Source organism: Manis javanica, chromosome 3 (genome assembly GCF_040802235.1).
Source record: "Manis javanica isolate MJ-LG chromosome 3, MJ_LKY, whole genome shotgun sequence".
Taxonomy (NCBI): Eukaryota; Metazoa; Chordata; class Mammalia; order Pholidota; family Manidae; genus Manis; species Manis javanica.
Window position 1 is genome coordinate 16370360 of NC_133158.1, and position 17464 is coordinate 16387823.

Consider the following 17464-nt stretch of genomic DNA (forward strand, 5'->3'; position numbering starts at 1 on the left):
TCCTAACAGCTGCATGACTTTTGACGAACTATTTGACCTTTCTAATCCTCAGGTTCTGTAAAGTGAAGATAATAGCACCATATACTTCACTGAGCTTCGTGGGGATTAAAAGAACAAATACACACAAAGCACTCTAGCATACCCTGAATTAGGATTCGACAACTGCCAACTCATTTTTGCAGCAAGACATATTTCCCCTTTTTCTGTTCTAGGGTGGCACAAGAAGCAGGGCGGAGAAGAGGTAAAGTAGCAAAGAAGACCTTTGGGAATCCAGAGGAGGAGATAGGGATGGAGTGAGAAATACAACTGATAAGGGGCTTGACAAACTTTGAGCCAAAATATAAGTTAAGTTTTATATCACCTTCTGGGCTCAAGATGTTTCTGTCTGGTAACTGTGAGTTACCAGGGGACACCAGATGATTTGCCTTATTAACAAGCATGGATGTAGCACCTCCTCTGATACAGCTCCAGGTCAGTGCCACTCAGAGGATAGTCTAGAAACTGTCGCTGCTGCTTGGAACCAGGTTGGTACAGAAACTGAGTCAGTGTCCAGAAACATTGATTGCAATTTGACAGAATAGTTTTATCTCTAAAGAATGTAACAAATCTGCTTGTTATTTCGCTTAACTAGTAAATCACTTTCTAAAATTAACTGTTTTTTCTCTTAGTAATTCCCCTTTATTTTGCTTTATAAAAATATAGGCCCACATTGGTTGAAAATTTTAAGAACAGGTCTTTCACCACTGATAGTTGAGAAGTACTACTTTAGAAAAGGATCCAAGCTTTTCTGCTGTACTGGAGAAAGTCATCATTCCTGGTCTAAAACTCTTAAAGACTATCATTTGAGCAAACTCTTCAGTCTGAACTTTTGTTCCTAAGGACAGGCCAAACTAACAGTTTAAAACTTTCTGGAATCTTTAGTGCTTTTAACACTAAGCTTTTATGAGTACAAGAAAAATTTTTAGGAATTTTCTCACATATAAAAAAATAAAATAAACATCAAGGAAGGTGAGGCAATTTAAAAAATTCACCTTGTAAAAACACAAATCTTTATGAGGTAGATCATATGTATATTGATACAGAGTGAGGCCCAGGATGTGTTAGGTGAAAAAACAATTTGTAAAACTGTCCTTATAATATAATGCTGCATTTAAAAAAAACTGCTATATGCATAGAAAAAAAAAATCTGAACCAATATAAAATAAACAAACAATTGTTATATCTGGTAATGCTATCCTTACAGGGCATGATTATGCTTTTAATGTTATATATTTGCTTCATGTTTTAGTTTAAAATTTTTATTGTGAACATATGATATCTTGTAATAAAAAACATATCAATGTGAATGTTGAAAAATTTACCTCTGCACTTTTTGGTTATTAATAAACATACCAATAGTGTGGTTGAGATGTTTTTCAAAGATAGGGGGAAATCATACAGGAGGCTTGCTGTGCTTCCATTTCTATACCTTCTTTTCCCATTTGGGAGCCAAGTTCTATATGTTCTTTCAAGGTGCACTTGCAATTCTGAGCACTCCATTTCTATAACAGGAAAAGATTGTTTCCATATAAGATCTATGCACAGAAATATTAAGGTCTTGCTACATTTCACTTCTCATTTCCCTCTCCCCATTGTATAGGATAAAAAGATGTCAGATGAAGTATTTTCTTGAATTTAAAAGACCCGTTTGCCAGTCTGCAAAACCAGGATGAATTACTTGTTAAAAATAAACAACATTCACAAGATTAGGAAGCCTGAAAATTCACATCTGTCATCCTCAGTGAGGCAATAAGTTACTGTATTTCATCAATTCTAAGACAACTTCATTGTAAGACACAACTTTATTTTATGTATCACTAAGAAAGAAAAAAACACTGTCAATTCCACTAGAACACACCATCAATCAAAAGATGCACCCTGATTTCAGAGATGTAAATATGAAAAAATGTACATCTTGGCATCAATAAAATACAATACTGTAACTAAAAATCTGTGATCTTGTCCAATGTGATTATGTGGTACAGCCCTTTAAAAAGTTCTTATGAACCCTGAATGTAAATGGAAGAATACGTAAACATTTTCAGTAGCACACCTTTAGTTTATTGGCCTATGTAAAAAAATAATAGGTCTTAAAAAGTCAGAATAGTAAAAGAATATGCAAAAGGGTATTTCTGTTTCTAGGAGGCTATACAAATATGCAAAAAGGAATAAGTTATTTTTTTTTGCATGTCTTTTTTTTGTTCAGTTTTTTCCCCCAGCTTCATTTTTAATGATACAAATGACTAAGGACCAGTTAACAAATCATCTTTATGTATATATTACATGCTTTGGAATATAGATAGAAAAATGTTCCAAAAAAGTTCAGAAACTTCTCTATTCACAATATGAACAAGAAACTTTTAAAAAAAGAGGACAGGGAGCACCTTTTATGGAATTTTGAAGCAGAATAAAGACGACAAAAAAGATCATCTGGAATATGGAAATATTCATTAAAAAAAAACACACCCTATAATAACCACAGCTAATTAGTTCTTCCAAGGAAAGTATGAGGTAGTTTTAGCCTCATAATTAAATCTACTGCAACCTGGAATTTTTTTTAAATGACTAATCTTATTGTGTCACTTAGTGACTTAGACCTACCTGTGGAATCCAGACAATATGCTTAATTTTCTGATGCTCACCATTTTAAGGCACAAAATTCATCTAAAATGATATGGTTTTTGTTTTGTTTTGTTTTGGGTTCTTTCTGTATCACCTTTAAATAGTTTTTCAAATTTTTGATTCTAAAAACTTTCCACATCATGTCTGCCATTTCATAACAGCCAAGTTGGAGAGTTACCAGCCTGAATAAATGCTCATCACACCATTGGTGTAGAAAGAAAAAAGGAGCAATGATATTGTACCTTAGAAAATTCTCCAAGCAGAGTTTGTCAGTTATTCAGGGGACTGCTTCATTTTCCCCAGTCTGCTACCATAAAGTTATATTACAGGATGCTACAGCAGTAAGTCTTTCTAGAACCCATATTATGGTGCTTATGAAAACCATCACTCTTTATAATATCCTAAGAACATTTACACTCATTCAGAACTTCATCAAAATCCAGCTTCTCTTCAAGTAATTTTCCAATACTGTCTAAATTGTTCATGTCCGTGTAGAAATAGCATGTTATTCTTTGCCAGCTCACCCATTCAAACATTCTGATGGTGAGCAATGGCTAAGGAGCGCCCTCATTTCCCTTCTCACATCATTCTGAATTGTGCTCTGTAATTTCCTGTCCTTCTTTCCTGTTGGAGACCTGAATGCACTTTTCACAGTTTTGAGATTTGCCTTCTCTCAACAACTTTTATTCTCTTAAAAAGTGCTTGCTATTGATAAAGGCTGAGTCCTCCCTTGATAATGGTTCAACGTGTGGTCCGACTTTGCGCCATTAGGGTAGTGCCTGGAGCTGAAAGGCAAGTTGTCCGTTCGGGGGCTTCTAGGGCTTAGTCATTTCTGGGGGCCACAGAGGATTCTCTTCACTCTTGGATGGCTTTGGGTTTCTGAAGCCAAACAGCCTTCTGGGAAGATGAACACATTCTGCAAGGCACACTAGTGTGAGAGTGCAGTGCTTGGCCAAGAGGTCCAACTGCAGTTCAGACTAATGTTCCAGGCTTAGAATCTTCATGCCAGAAGAGCCTCTGCTCACTAGTCTCCAGGCTGTCTTCCAACGGGTTTCCATCTGGACTGTCCGCTGGAATGGTGTCTGTGTACTGTCTATTAAAGGAAACCAGAAAAGTTGTTATTTGTGGTCATTTTTGTTGCCCATTATCAAAGATGACTATACTCAAAGAAGTTAGTAGAAAGTGCTGTTAGGAAAATTATCTCAAACTTGGAAATAAGGCAAAGGATGACTGGGTGTTCTTTGAATGTCACACTGGAGTATTGCTTAATGGGTCCATGCAAGGGGTGTTTAATTCTCCAGAGATGTACTTTTGTCTGACTTACATTTACCACTGATTTGGACCCAGATTGTGTAAATTACATGTTAACTTGTAGGGTTTTTTTCTGGAAGAAATACAGGTAATTTCTGCCTAGTAAAAAAGATTATGGTTACAGTTTTAGGGCTCTGTAGGACATTAACTGGTGTTGTACCTAATTTAGTAATCTTATTTTAGTATTTTCTCTTTCAGTGTATTGAGTTCTGTCTCTTGAATTCTCCTGGAACCAGCTTTACCATTCTGTTAGTTTTCTCACCAGTGAGTTAAACAAATCTTTGATATAAGCCCATTTTCTCTTGGCTTGAGAGTCATGTGTCTAACTTTTTAAAGAATATTTTTGACAGCCTCATTAAATATTCTTCAAACTAAGGGAATGTATTAGCTGCTTTCCTCATGGAAAGGGAGTGGGAGACAGGGGTACCTTTGGACATATTATACATCTTTTGAATGTATGGGTCAAGTGTAAATTGGAAACAACATCACATATAAAAATCATAGGCATATTTGGATGGTATACGCAAATGATGGCGACCTAGTCTATGAACCATTCCAGCAAGCTAAATCTCATTCTTGTACTAGCAGGTTAGAATGGGTTAGAGAGTTAGTAGATTTCTTTTTACTTTAAATTTCAATGTCTTTTAGTAAAAGTGATTAAAAAGTTTTGGGAGAAGAGCTTTGGGAATAAATACTATGTGAAACCAGGTATTTAGTGTTTTCATCTGATATAAAAACAAAGTCATATTCCCATAACGTCACACATCAGTTAGAGCAAGCCAAACTCCTGCTACGCAAGCAGCAACACACAGACTGGAGGGACTATACTTACTACAGCTGGCTACACTTAGCAAAAGAGAATTTAAAACTGATCTCATTTCTGGAGACACAACCATTCTCCGGGACAGAAGCCCTTGTCTCTGCCTAGTAATGGGGAGAGTCAGATAAGGAAGAGGATGGGAAATGAAAAACAGGAGGTGAAAGAAAAAAGTTATTTGAAAGCACAACTTGTAGCACAGAGCCAAGAATTTCACTCTGATATACACAAGATAGCACAAGTGACTTTAACCTTTCTACTTTTGGAGAGTTTATGCTGCTGACAATTATACCACATCCTTCTAGGAAAAAAATTTTTCAGTGGTAAAAATCTATAGTTCTCTATAGTATTAAGACCTGGACACTCTCAGGGAAAGGATGTCTAAATAACATGTTCTTCATTTATTTGAAAAAAATATGGATTCATTGCTAAGCATTTCAGACCTTTAATTTGGGCAGATCTAAAGTTTTGTATCTTTGTCTTGAAACCCAATTTCTCTCTCATTTTAAAAATTATGTTTTTATTAAAAAACCCCTCAATTTTAGAGCAAATTTCTAAATTTTTACAGACGATTGTTACTTATTTGCCTTGTTAAATGCCAAGTGAAATTGGTCGGGATGTATCATAATAAAAATAAATCCTAAGCAGAAAAAAGGATGGAAATACCCTCTCCCCTAACTCTGTGGCTGGTAGGGCAAATTGGCAATCTTTCTGGAAAGCAAGAGCTTAAAAAAATGTATTTTTCAATTTAATCCATCAATTCTGCTTATTAGAATGTATCTTCCATCAATTCTGCTTATTAGAATGTATCTTAATGAAATAATTCAGAATTCAGACAAATGTTTTACACAAAGATGTTAAGAGCAACATTACTTACCATATAAAAAGAAAATCTAAAAATCATTCAAATTTAAAATATGGCTAACTTGTAAAATAAAATAAAATAATGTATATTTTTTGAATGGAATATCATTTTGGTTTCATAAAATAAGGTTTAAAGGGTTTTTTAAAAATATGGGAACATATTTATGTTGTGATACAAAGTAAAAAACCAGAATGCAGAATATCATATACAGTGAATGATGTAAAACTATATATATACAATATCATTAAGAACATGTTAACAGTGATACAGAAAAATGTTAATAGTTGCTATATCTAGATGGTAGAATATTTCCTATTTTTTCTCCTTTTATTATTTACCTTACTTTCCACAATGAGCTCATATTATGTGAGCGTGCATGTACACACAATTGGGGTATTTATGTAGTTTCTAATTTCCTGTAAATTATGCCTCTTCTGACATCAGTCTCCCTATCAAGCCATCTTGGGCTGGCTGAAATAGATGGACATGCTTGGTAAAAAGATTTTCTCTAAAAATGTTTACTGCTTCCTGAGTCCAGTAAAAGTTAAGGATAGTAGAAATGTCGTATATGCTGAATGTTTTATACCATTTCTAACACAGTCAACAAAAAGAAAAGTAAAAGCATACAACCATGAAAACTATTTGCAAATGTATTATACAAACTGACTAGAACCAAATTGAAAAAGTTCAGCTCAGTTTTGGGCCAGAGTCATTTTAGTTCTTGTTTGTAACTCATTTGCAAGCATTATTTACAGCAGTCCAGGCTGTCTGACTTCCTGTGAGGTATAGTTTCATTAAAATTCTATTTTGAGCAACCCTTTGTTGAGTTGAGACAATTGACCTAATATTTCAAGCCAAGAACAACTCCCACTGAATATGGAGAAGAGAACTAAAGCTTTTGGCGTTGAGTATCTCCAATTTGCTTGTAACACCGAGTGCTTTAATAGGAAACTAACCTCCTGTATTCACCAATAGAGACACTTCATAAGTTTTATTTTGTGTAAGTCTCCTATGCCTGAAGCAATCTGACTTAGAGAAAGCAAAATTTAATTCTCTTAAAATCAAAATAAAACCAAACCAGAAAGTGCACTACTTTTTGGCACCATGGGTGTGATTTATATTCTTTGAGAAAGTAACAGGGGGAAATGACCTCTTCAAACAATTCCTCCTGTGTATACAAAGAACTGAAAAATTATGTATTTCAGATGTTTCCATCTTATTAAAAAATCACATTTTAACAAATTGCTCTTATATATAAAGTGGTCTCTAAATGTTTACAAAGAACTATTATTACAGACAAGTAAGACAACTGGCTGTGTCTGTTACTTCTTAACAAACATGAGGTCAGATTCAGAACAGCAGCAAATGTTTGAAATAAAGCCCACTGACTGTCTATAAGGAATCCTGGAATGAACAGTCTTTCCTGCAGTAGAGATATTTTTCCTGCAAGTTTCCAGAAAAGTATTAAATGGATATATCAATGTCTTGTCTGAGGGTTTTGGCTCCAGGCAAGTTCCCTATGGATTCGGTGAGACCAAGAAATGATAAGGAATGTTCTTGGGGTAAAAGGTTTATACCTGGCTTTACTCTCAAGGCAGTAGGTCGAGCACTAGACTCACGTCTGTATCCAGCAGTCTGCAGGTCTGTAATCCACCTCTGTCTCTACCTCCGCCCAGAGTCCTGGGCAGAGCTCTTCATATAGTGACTCAGTCAATAATAGCTTATTGCCTATGGGTTTGGAAGCATTAGTCTAGCAGTAGGCCAATTACATCACCAAGTAGTTTAGGGTCAGGTGAGGATCCTGGCCATCAGAACTTCCATTTTCCCCACAATCAATAATATAGTTTCTAGTACTATAATTAAAAAAAAAACACCCTTCAGAATTTAATGTACAGAACTCTAGGAACAGGGTCATATTTGAATAAGCTACAATGGGAATCAACAAACTTTTTCTTAAAGGCCCAGATATTTTTGGCTTTGTTGACCATTCGTCTGTGTCACAAATAATTCACTTTGCCCTCACAGTGCAAAAGCAGCCTTAGACAATATGTAAATGGCTGAGCATGGCTATTTTCCAATAGAACTTTATTTACAAAAACAGGTGGCTGATGGTTTTGGCCCACAGGCTATAGTCTGCCAATCCTTCAGCTAGATTACTTAGTGTTCATAAAATAAAACAGGATTCCTGAATTCTTTGGCCAGGAACAGGCTACTAGAATTTTCAAGCACTGCTTTCTCACCTGCCTGGAGAAGGCAAAGGATTATAGATGTTGCCATAGCAGCTGGTGTAAGAAGCATGTGCCAGGGTCTCGTACTCAGATAACCCAACAGCTATCTGGGTCCTCCAGTTTCCGGAAGCAGTTGTGGAAGACACTAGAAATAAAAATGGAAAGAAGACACAAGATTAGTGGGAACATTCAAAATGAAAATTGTTTAGGTCATTTAGATGTACATTATAACCAGCTGTGTGCAGAGTGGAGCTTAAGAGCCAATGTTTGGAATCAATAGCACTCCTACTCCAATTTAGTCACTGGCCTTGTGACCCTGGATTAAGAGCTTAGCTCCTTAAAGCCTTAGTTTCTTCATCTGTAAAATGGGGATAATAATATAAATATATTCTGTATAGGGATGATATCAGGTTTAAATAAGGTAATCTCTGAGGACACTTAACACCATGTCTTCTACAGAAAAAGTACTCAATAAAAGATAACTGTTAATATTATTAGTAATGGGAATAAAGTTAATTGAAAGATATGCTATAAAGAATAACCCAACTGAGAAGCCAGAAAAACAATTCTCATCTATTGAGACCATCTTTCCATTCGGGCCTTGGTGGCTGGATACATAGGCTTCAGTTGTAAAGCTAAGGGGATGGTGTGCATTTCTGGGAAGCCTTTGGAGGAAAGACCTTCCATAAGTTGACTTGTTGAGACTTGACTGTTTCTCAGCCAAAGGTAACATCAGCCAACACAGCAGGGTCAAGGAATTTTTTTAAATCTTAAAAAACAAGTGTGTGTGTGGAGGGGGAGGAGGTCAACCAGTACAGGAAGGATTTCAGGAAGAAAAGATTTATCTCTACTTAGGGACTGAACTGGAATAAGGCAAGGGCATAATTTGGGAACAAAGCCCAGTGAATGCCTCATTGCTGGGCGTTTGTTGTCCTCTCTTGAAAACCAGTCCTGCTCCATGCCCTGGATGCACAAGGCAATGATGATGCCATGCTGGTTGTCCAAGATTGAGCACTGCTCACCGACCCTTCCGGCTCTCCTCCACTTCCTGTTCCCGGCAGCCAGCCCCCTGCTCGTCTCTCTCACACCCACAAAGCACTGTGACCAGCACGGGACAAGCACATTTCAAAACACATCTGTGGCCCTGGATGCCATGAGGTTTTGACTCCAAGATGTAATACTCTCACTTTGACCTTCCAAGAACATGTCGCACCTCCAAGTCAGGGGCTGTGAGGCTTGGAGGTTAAGATGTCAGAGTGGGGATCAATTTCCACTCCTCACTGACTAGCTGTTGGGCTAGGGCAAGGTCGTGTAAACTCTCTAATCCTGAAGACTAGGAAAATAGTAACATAACAACAGCATTCCCCATATAGAACCGCTGCATACATTAAATGGGTAGTGTGGATAAAGTGCTGAGCATGCCACATGGCACAGGGTGAACTGTCAATCAATGGTGGCTGCTGTTACTAATAAAACTGAGTCACCAAGAGAGACTTTGGGTGGCTGGAAGGGACTACAAAAACCCCTATTTTGGCAAATAATCAGAAAGTCGTTTCTCCATGAGAATGACACGTGCCTGTTGTAATACATTTTTACAGCTATAAAATGTAACCCAAATGAGGAAAACCCCAAAAGGAAATTCTGGGAGCACTGATTCCATCCCCCTAATTCCTTAAAATGTGATGCCTTTTGGTCTGTGGGGTCACATGTGCCAGGATCAGCAAGGTTCCTACTGGCTCTGAGCCAGGAAGATTATAACTCCGTCCGCTCCTTTTTTGCCACAGACACTGAGCCAACTACCAGCAAGCCTGAGGCTTCTGAGTTACAGCTGCTCCCCCCAGCCTGTTCAAAGAGGCGTCACTGCCCAGCCCCGGCCCTGGCTCCGGGTCACACGTGCCTCCGCTCTCCCCGTTTGGTTCTGCCTTTGCAGCACTCTCCCGGCTTGTTTTCTTCAAGTTTCAATGCCCCAAACTTTAGGGGGAAGAAAGGCGTTCTCTAGATCAGGGCCATGAACAACAAGACATAATTACAGGAGTGTTTTCTTCTGTTAGATGTCACAGGAAAGCCCTAGCGGAAGTCCAAAGTCCTGCCCAAATAGAAGAGAACTTGAACCCAAACAGAAATCTCCATGGAAATGTCTCTTGTCAACAAGTTTGTGAGACTTTGAAAGGTACAGTTTTTAAGGACCAGGAGACAATGATTCATGAATCGCTGGGTTGTCTCACTAAGGTAGCACACTGAAGAGAGGGGGCAAGACTCATCGCCTCAGGGTTTCACATGGCTTTAAGAATTCATTCAGTGTAGAGCTTTGAAACTGCTTAATTTTCATTCATTGCTCTGGCTGCTAACTAGACTGAGCTCACCAAGGCCAAGAACTGGTTCGACCTGGCTCCTCAGCAACTTAGGCATGCCGGCTTGTTGGTGAGTACATGAAATCAAAGGCAGACACTCCTTCCCCCCCCATTTCTCTACTTAAAGCACCACTGGGGGTATGCAGTATATCCTCCTTGAATTTTAGGAGACAGGGATTGAAATCAATGCATGAGGGGGACATCTCTAATCAAAAATATATTTGAAAATCCCTCAAATCAACCAAAAGGTGGAGTATATATGATTACTCAGCTGAGTCAAGACATGCAAAGTACTCAGAAGACTGCCAGGAATGGTGCTTAATAGATGCAAACTTCTATCAAAATTCTTAGAAGCCTTAGGCAAGGTGTGTGAGCATTCAAAACATGTTGCCTTAAGATGGTCAACTTTCTGGTGGTAAACAAGGAAGGATGTATAATTCTAATGTTTTCTTCTTTCCTGAAGGATTTCCTCTATTCTTTTAACATAGCAAACCTCAATGACCTGAACGCTTTTAAAAGATGTGGCCATCAACTTAGAAAAGATAAAACATGTGAAAGCCTCTATCACAGGGCATGTACCGGAACTGCTCAGTAACTGTTTGAATCTACGACTTGCTCCACCAGACTCCTGTGAGCTGCGTTCTTTAGAAAGGACTGTTTTGGAGAGGACCTTGTTTAACTTGGCAATTCTGATTGTAGCTCCACCAGATGGCTACCATTCTCATGGTCTTGGGTACTGGGCTCACGGTCCTTGAGGGGAGTGGTCTGGGGAGGAAGACACGAGCTAAATTAAATTTGGGTATCAAGTGCCTCTGCAGTTTTCTTACCTGAAGAGTAGGAAGATGCCCGGCTGCTTGGAGAACAGGGTACCTGAAGGCCGGCAACCCCCAGGCATCTCTGTGACCCCCTGTCCGAGTCAAAGCTAGTCTGTGGGCTGTGCCCCTGATCCTTTTGCCCAGAGGCCCGCTGGTACCAGCCGCGCAGGTGCTCTGCAACTAAGGCCTTGTGGATGTTTTTGGTTATATGCTCCGACTTGGCAGCAGCCTTCCTGGGCAGTCGGAGAGTTGCATATGGGTTATGGGGCACCCGGTCGACCTCGTCCTCATGAAAGGACCTGCTGTAGTCCCTTTGGCGGTCGTATCCATAGTGGGCCGAGGACCTGTAGGAAGGATTGACACTGTACTGTCCTTCAGTGTCATTCTCATAGACGTAGCCGCCACTGTAATAAAGATCACACTCTGCATATGGTGTGTACCCGGCAATATAGTAACTGGAAGAAGGCTGGTCCTGACTCTTCGTGTGGACACCATTCCTCACACTATCCTTTTGTGCTAGATTAGGCATGCTTCCTGAATTTGAAGTTGAGACGTTCTGTTTCTTGGACCTTCTCCGACCTCTGGTACGAGTGTCCAGAGTCTGGGTGCCATAATAGGCGCCGGCAACTGGCGTCACACAGTAATACTCTGTGCTCGACTGGCTGGTGTAGGAAGACCCGTCATCCAGGATTTCTGTGCTGCTGCTTCTTTGGGATTTGGAGAGGGAGAAAAATGGCTTATCGTTGTCCACCTCGGAGAGCAGGTGAGGCTGGGACTCGAGGCTTCCACTCCGCTGGCGGCAGTGCTGAGATGCAGATTCAGGTCTGAAAGTGGACAGAGGCAAACTTGTCAAGGAGAAGGAAGGGGAGGAGGGCCGAAACTGGGAAAAAGAACACCACGTGAAAGGATTCGAGAGCTCCTGAACTGCAATAGGACTATTAAGGTTTCCAAAGCTGACCGCATAAGAGAATCCATTTGCTCACCCGTAAGTTCATTACCACGGTCAAAATGCGAAAGGATCCAAGTTCTGGCAATTGTGCAACCCACATTCTTTCTTGAGGATAAGGAAGATAAAGCAGTGGTGCACAGCCTGCGTGAAAGCCTAGAAACAAACCCACACATCTTCGGAGGGTTCTCATCTGACAGGCCAGGAGGATGCGTAGACTAGGGTGGAGGCAGCACTGCCTCAGGGCGCAGAGCCTGGGCTCTGACGTCAGCGATGTCATCTGCGTTGAGACATGCTCGGCCACTTCCCTGCTGGGTAAGCCTAGGCGAGATAGCTTATTTTCTGAATCTCACTTCCTCCTCTCGAAAATGAGGACAAAAACTATCTAATATCTTTTATTAGGCTTGTTGTGCAAACTAAATAATACAGAGCATATAAAATAGAAAAGCGTTCAGTAAACACTTCAAAATGTTGTTACTGTCATTATCTTTATCCTCACCATTAAACAACAAATGGTGGGGAAAATGAAGGTCTAAAAAATTCACTATCTACCAGAACAAAGTATATTTTCAAGTACATCTTCTTTGCCAACATATCTGAACTGTTAAGTTAGTAGCAAATGTAGATCCATTAAATAGAGCCCTGCCAGGGAAGTCCCTGACAATGATTAAAAAATGCAACAGAGTAAAATAAAACCTTAAAGCAAAAAGCAACAGAGCCAAAGCAACCGGTACGCAGCGCGCTTACTCCAGGTGGCTGCTGCTGTAGGCGTTGCGGGTGAGGACCGGTGTGCTGGGCATGCTTCGTCTTCCCTGGGGCCGCCTCTCCAGGGTTTTGTAAGGGCTGCGATGTGTCGACAGCATTTCTCTGTGATGGCAGAAAGAAAAATTCAGGAAATGATGAATGGCCCCACATCTCTGGCAAACTTGTCATAAGGTGTTTGGAAATTTACTGGAAGCTGAAGGAAAGGGAGCATAGGGAAAAAAGTGGGTAGGGCATCTTTGCAGTTCAGTGCCCTGGGATGTCACAGATGGGTTTTGGGGAAAAATAAGTGGTCTGACTCTCTAGTCATAAGTATGAAGGGGGAGGTGAAGCCTTAAAATATTACTGCTTTTGATTTCCCATCCAACTATTTAAAAATATAAAAACCATTCTCAGCGCATGTGTCATACAATAATAGGTTGTAGGATGGATTTGACCAACAAGCCATCATTTGCAGCCCCCTAGACTAGAAGGCAACATTCTTAAATCACTCTGCCTACTTCTCACCACGGTGAGAACACAATGTAAATTTGATTTTTTAATTACAAAAGGATTTTGATTACATTTTTACTTAGTTATAAAAGCTCATAAAGTTCACTGCAGAGAAGTTCAAGTATACAGATATAAAAGAAAAAATCTAAATGTCCATGGGATACCTCAGGTATAGCCAGTCAACACTAAATATTTTCAGATTTTTTTACCAAGCACATATACTTATAAGCATTTGAACGTTTTAACAACAAAAAGTGAGATCTTAATTTTCAAAACCCATGTTAAAAAAAACTCTTGTTGTATCTAATGTTTCATGTTGCTTAATATTCATCTCCACTGTACTTTAATGACTGCATAGCATCCCATTGTAAGGATTTACCACAATTTATTTAAAAATCCCACTAGTTGAGCATTTGGGTTTTCTCAATTTGTCACTAGTATAAACAGTGTGATGAACATCCTGTAGTTAATCTAATAGGAAAAATTCCTGTAAATGAAATTACTGGGTCAAAGAACAAACCCATCTTAAGATACTGGGGATGTATGCATGACAGTTTTTAAGATAAAGGTTCCCATTTATAATTCTCTTTGTTGAAATAGCTTTGTTTTCCCTAACATAATAAATACACTTGTCCAGTGCTATCCAGTGGGACTTTCTTCCGTGATGGAAATGTGCTGTATCTGTGCTGCCCAATATTATAGCTATTAGCCACACATTCCTATAAGCACTTGAAATGTGGCTAGTATGACTGAGGAAATGAATTTTTAATTTTACTTATTTTTAATGAAATTGGACAGCACAGCCCTAGACACTTCAATCTTTACTGTTCAGGACAACAGTTTTGAAATGCTAATCCACAAACGGGCTGACACATGATAAAATTTTTCATTGTCCTTTGACAAGTTAGAACTATAACAAAGGCTGGCTTTCTTTTTGTAAGTGGAAAATTATTTAATTTCAATAATCTTCCTTTATTTTAAGACTCATTTCCATTTTCACTGAGATGCAGCAAGATAACATTTTGGCTAAAGTCACTTCATAGGCTTTGGAGTTAGGCTAGCTAGGTTCAAATTTTGATTCTGACATTTACTAGGTGACATGCTTTCTGGTCCTCACTGTACTTACTGGTAAATGGGGATGATAGTAGTAATACTATCAGGATTTGTTGTGAGGATTAAATACATATTTAATACATGTTAAATGTTAATACATATTAAAACACTTTGAACAATGTGCTACTGCCGTAATAATATTTACCAGAGACATTTGAGAAAAAAGTTGTATTCTATTTTACAGATTAAGAATGAGTGGAAGTCCCTTTTTATTTGAAGGATCAGAAGTCAGTCCTGTCACTTAGATGGACAGAGTGGCATTTAATGACAGTTGCCTGAAGGCATGAGTTATAAAACTAAACTGGGGACCCTATACCCAAATCCAGACGATAAATAATGTCCCTATGACTTAAGAGACATCAAATGGACTTAAAATATAAGAAATAGCCAAATGCTCGTAAAAAGATCTCTTGAAAACACTTCTTCTTGTCAACAGCAAATAACTGGGTTAGTTTCTATGCTTTGGTTTTATAAAATCATCCTTTTTATCTGGAAGGATAAACAGCATTAACACAAAAAAGTATTGACCATTTTGGAGAAAAGATCTCCCAGCTGCAAGGTATTTGTCTCACTGACGATGTCTTCTCACCTGGACTGCCTGGTGTCCACAAACTGTTCATTGATAGAGGACTTTCTGCAATGGATTCGCTCAATACCGAGAGACTTAGGGGGGGGAATTCTTGGAGAATGAGGTACTGAACTTGATCGCTGCCCAGCAAGAGTGAAGGCGTCGTTAGCTATGGTAAGTAAATGAATGAATGAATAAATAAGTAGGTAAGTAAATACTTTGTTGACACCCCCAAAAAGAAATTGGAAGATCTCGTGAGCAAAGTGTTCTTCCAAAGATGTTGCTTTTAGAAGTGTGTAGCTTTCAGGGGATTTATTTTTTATATTTTATACACTAGAAAAAAGACATTATTGAATACTCTTATAGAGAGTGATACAATTTTTGCCAGTTCAATAGGTGTCACTCTGAAAAAGGAAATCAGGTTAAAATGGGTGATACCATAGCTTTTCTAGAATCATATTAAAGAAAAACCCCAGTGTGTATAGGGCCAAAAGGAAGCTGGCCTGTAAAGCTGGCGTGGAGCGTTTCTGTACAACTTCAAAGTTCTTAGGCCTCTTTAGTGACCAAAGGCTCCTGCTATAATTGAAAGTGATCAAACTGATTTATGCCGAATCATTAGAGACTGGTTATGTCTTCCACTGATATCTGTACTTTCAAAGAGGAATAGAAAGTATGACCAACCCTCAGCTCAAAGGAAGAAATCTGAAAAGGTGGAATTTCATGTACCATAAAACTTGGGGGAAGAGAAAGCAGTGGGGGTTAGCAGCTTCTCAGAATTCTTTAAATCATAGCAAATAGTAGCCACTCCTCTGCTTAAGCAAGAGGGATTATAAGGAAATACTCTTATCACTTGATATGAAATCCATTTCATTTGAAATGCGTTGAATAAACAGACCAGCACAACAGGTACAGCCTACCATTATGAAAATGACACAATGACCCCGTAACCCAACCTCTAAAATGTATTTCTTCCTAAGGAAAATAAACTCCCAGTTATCCAGACTACAGTGATAATCAAAGTCTGCACTATAATTTCCTGCTTTGATATTGGACTCCTAATATATTCAGATGTCACCACCAGGAAAAGCTGGGTGAAGGCATCTTTGTTTTATTTATGCAATTCCCAATTCCCTGTGAGTTTATTATTACTACAGAATAAAAAGTTGAGAAAAAAATCCTATTGAACCTTACAAGTCCTCATTGAGAGATGACTTATTCCCGTAATGCTATTTTAATTGCCTGAAGTCATGTGATTTGTACTGTATTTAATGTTGAATTAACCTGTTCAGAAGTTAATCGTAATCCCCTTTTCCAGACCATTCTGCGTAAATACAAGTTAGTTGGTTGTACTTTCCCCTAAAGAATAAACTGAAGAAGGAGAGCTACTTACGTTCATCATAGGTGGCAGTGTCAGACAAGGAGCTGCTCTCTGATGGGATTACGTCTTCTGTGAATAAAAACAAAACTGCCTTTAGGAAAACTGTGCATTTACACACATATACTGACTTTCCTCAGTGAAGTGCATCTTATATTATTTAGATATGTGTAACTAATTATGGTGCATAAAGAATAATTAACTATTATAAATGGAAGGATTCACTGAAGATATAAACATCCAACGTACTGCCCAAATATCACATACACTGCACTATTTCTTAAAATGCAGCAGACTTTAAGGGAGTTTCGGTTTTCAACTAATTCTCAGTTTAGCTTCTACATGTGATGGAAACTTCATTTCATTGAGTGCTTACACCCAAAAAACTGGAAAGAAAAATCATGCCATTCATGTCTTAAATGCTGTTATGTTACATGTTATGTAATGTACACACGAACTCTCATTTGAACATCTACTATTACTATAATTTCTCTTTTGACCCCTCCTTGAAGAAAAGGGACTTTTCATAATGGGTGGACACTTTGTGGTCAACCAACTTTTCAATTAGAACAGGGTTTCTCAATGGTGGCACCCCTGGCATTCTGGACTGTGTAATTCTTTGTTGGGAGGAGCTACCCTTTGCACTGTAGAATTTTACCCTCCACCACTGGCTATCAGCAGTATCCTTATGCTCAGTTTTGACAACCAAAAATGTCTGCAGACACTGCCCAATGTTCCCTGGGGGGCAAAAGTACCCCTGGTTGAGAACCACTGAATTAGACATCCCTGGGTTCAAATGTTGGTTTTGTCATTTACTGGTTGTAAGACCTTGGGAAAATTACTTAATCTCTCTGAACATCATTTGACTCAACTCTAAAATGGCGATAAATATCATATATATCATATAATGCTGAAGAGAGCATTAAATAATGGATGTAAAGCCCTTACCCCAGCCCTTGGTGCAGGATAAATGCTCCATCAATGTTAGCTATACTACTACTTTTGATACTTAGACACTGTTTTGGTGAAAGAATTCTGGTGGTTGGAAAAGCCCATATTGCCCTGAGTCTTACTGGTGCCCATCAAATGTTAAAAAATGTAGTTTGCAAGAAGAGACATCTCACTTGTGTTTATCTGCTTTGGCAAATCTTTCCATATTC

At 38.7% G+C, this 17464-nt stretch overlaps 1 protein-coding gene across 5 annotated transcripts in view; it reads right to left on the reverse strand.

Moving 5' to 3' along the window:
- Window positions 1-1822: 1822 nt before the first annotated feature.
- Window positions 1823-17464, reverse strand: part of FRMD4B (FERM domain containing 4B) — a 294561-nt gene continuing 278919 nt past the window's right edge. For 3 of the 5 annotated variants that reach the window (XM_073230891.1, XM_073230890.1, XM_073230892.1), the window contains 6 exons: window positions 16320-16376; window positions 14951-15098; window positions 12742-12861; window positions 11061-11872; window positions 7895-8027; window positions 3764-4896 (listed from right to left, as the gene is read on the reverse strand). In XM_073230891.1, the coding sequence (XP_073086992.1) occupies window positions 4731-4896; window positions 7895-8027; window positions 11061-11872; window positions 12742-12861; window positions 14951-15098; window positions 16320-16376 (1436 nt within the window). In that variant the 3' untranslated portion in view covers window positions 3764-4730. The other 2 variants (XM_017669988.3, XM_073230889.1) reach the window with 2 other exon arrangements.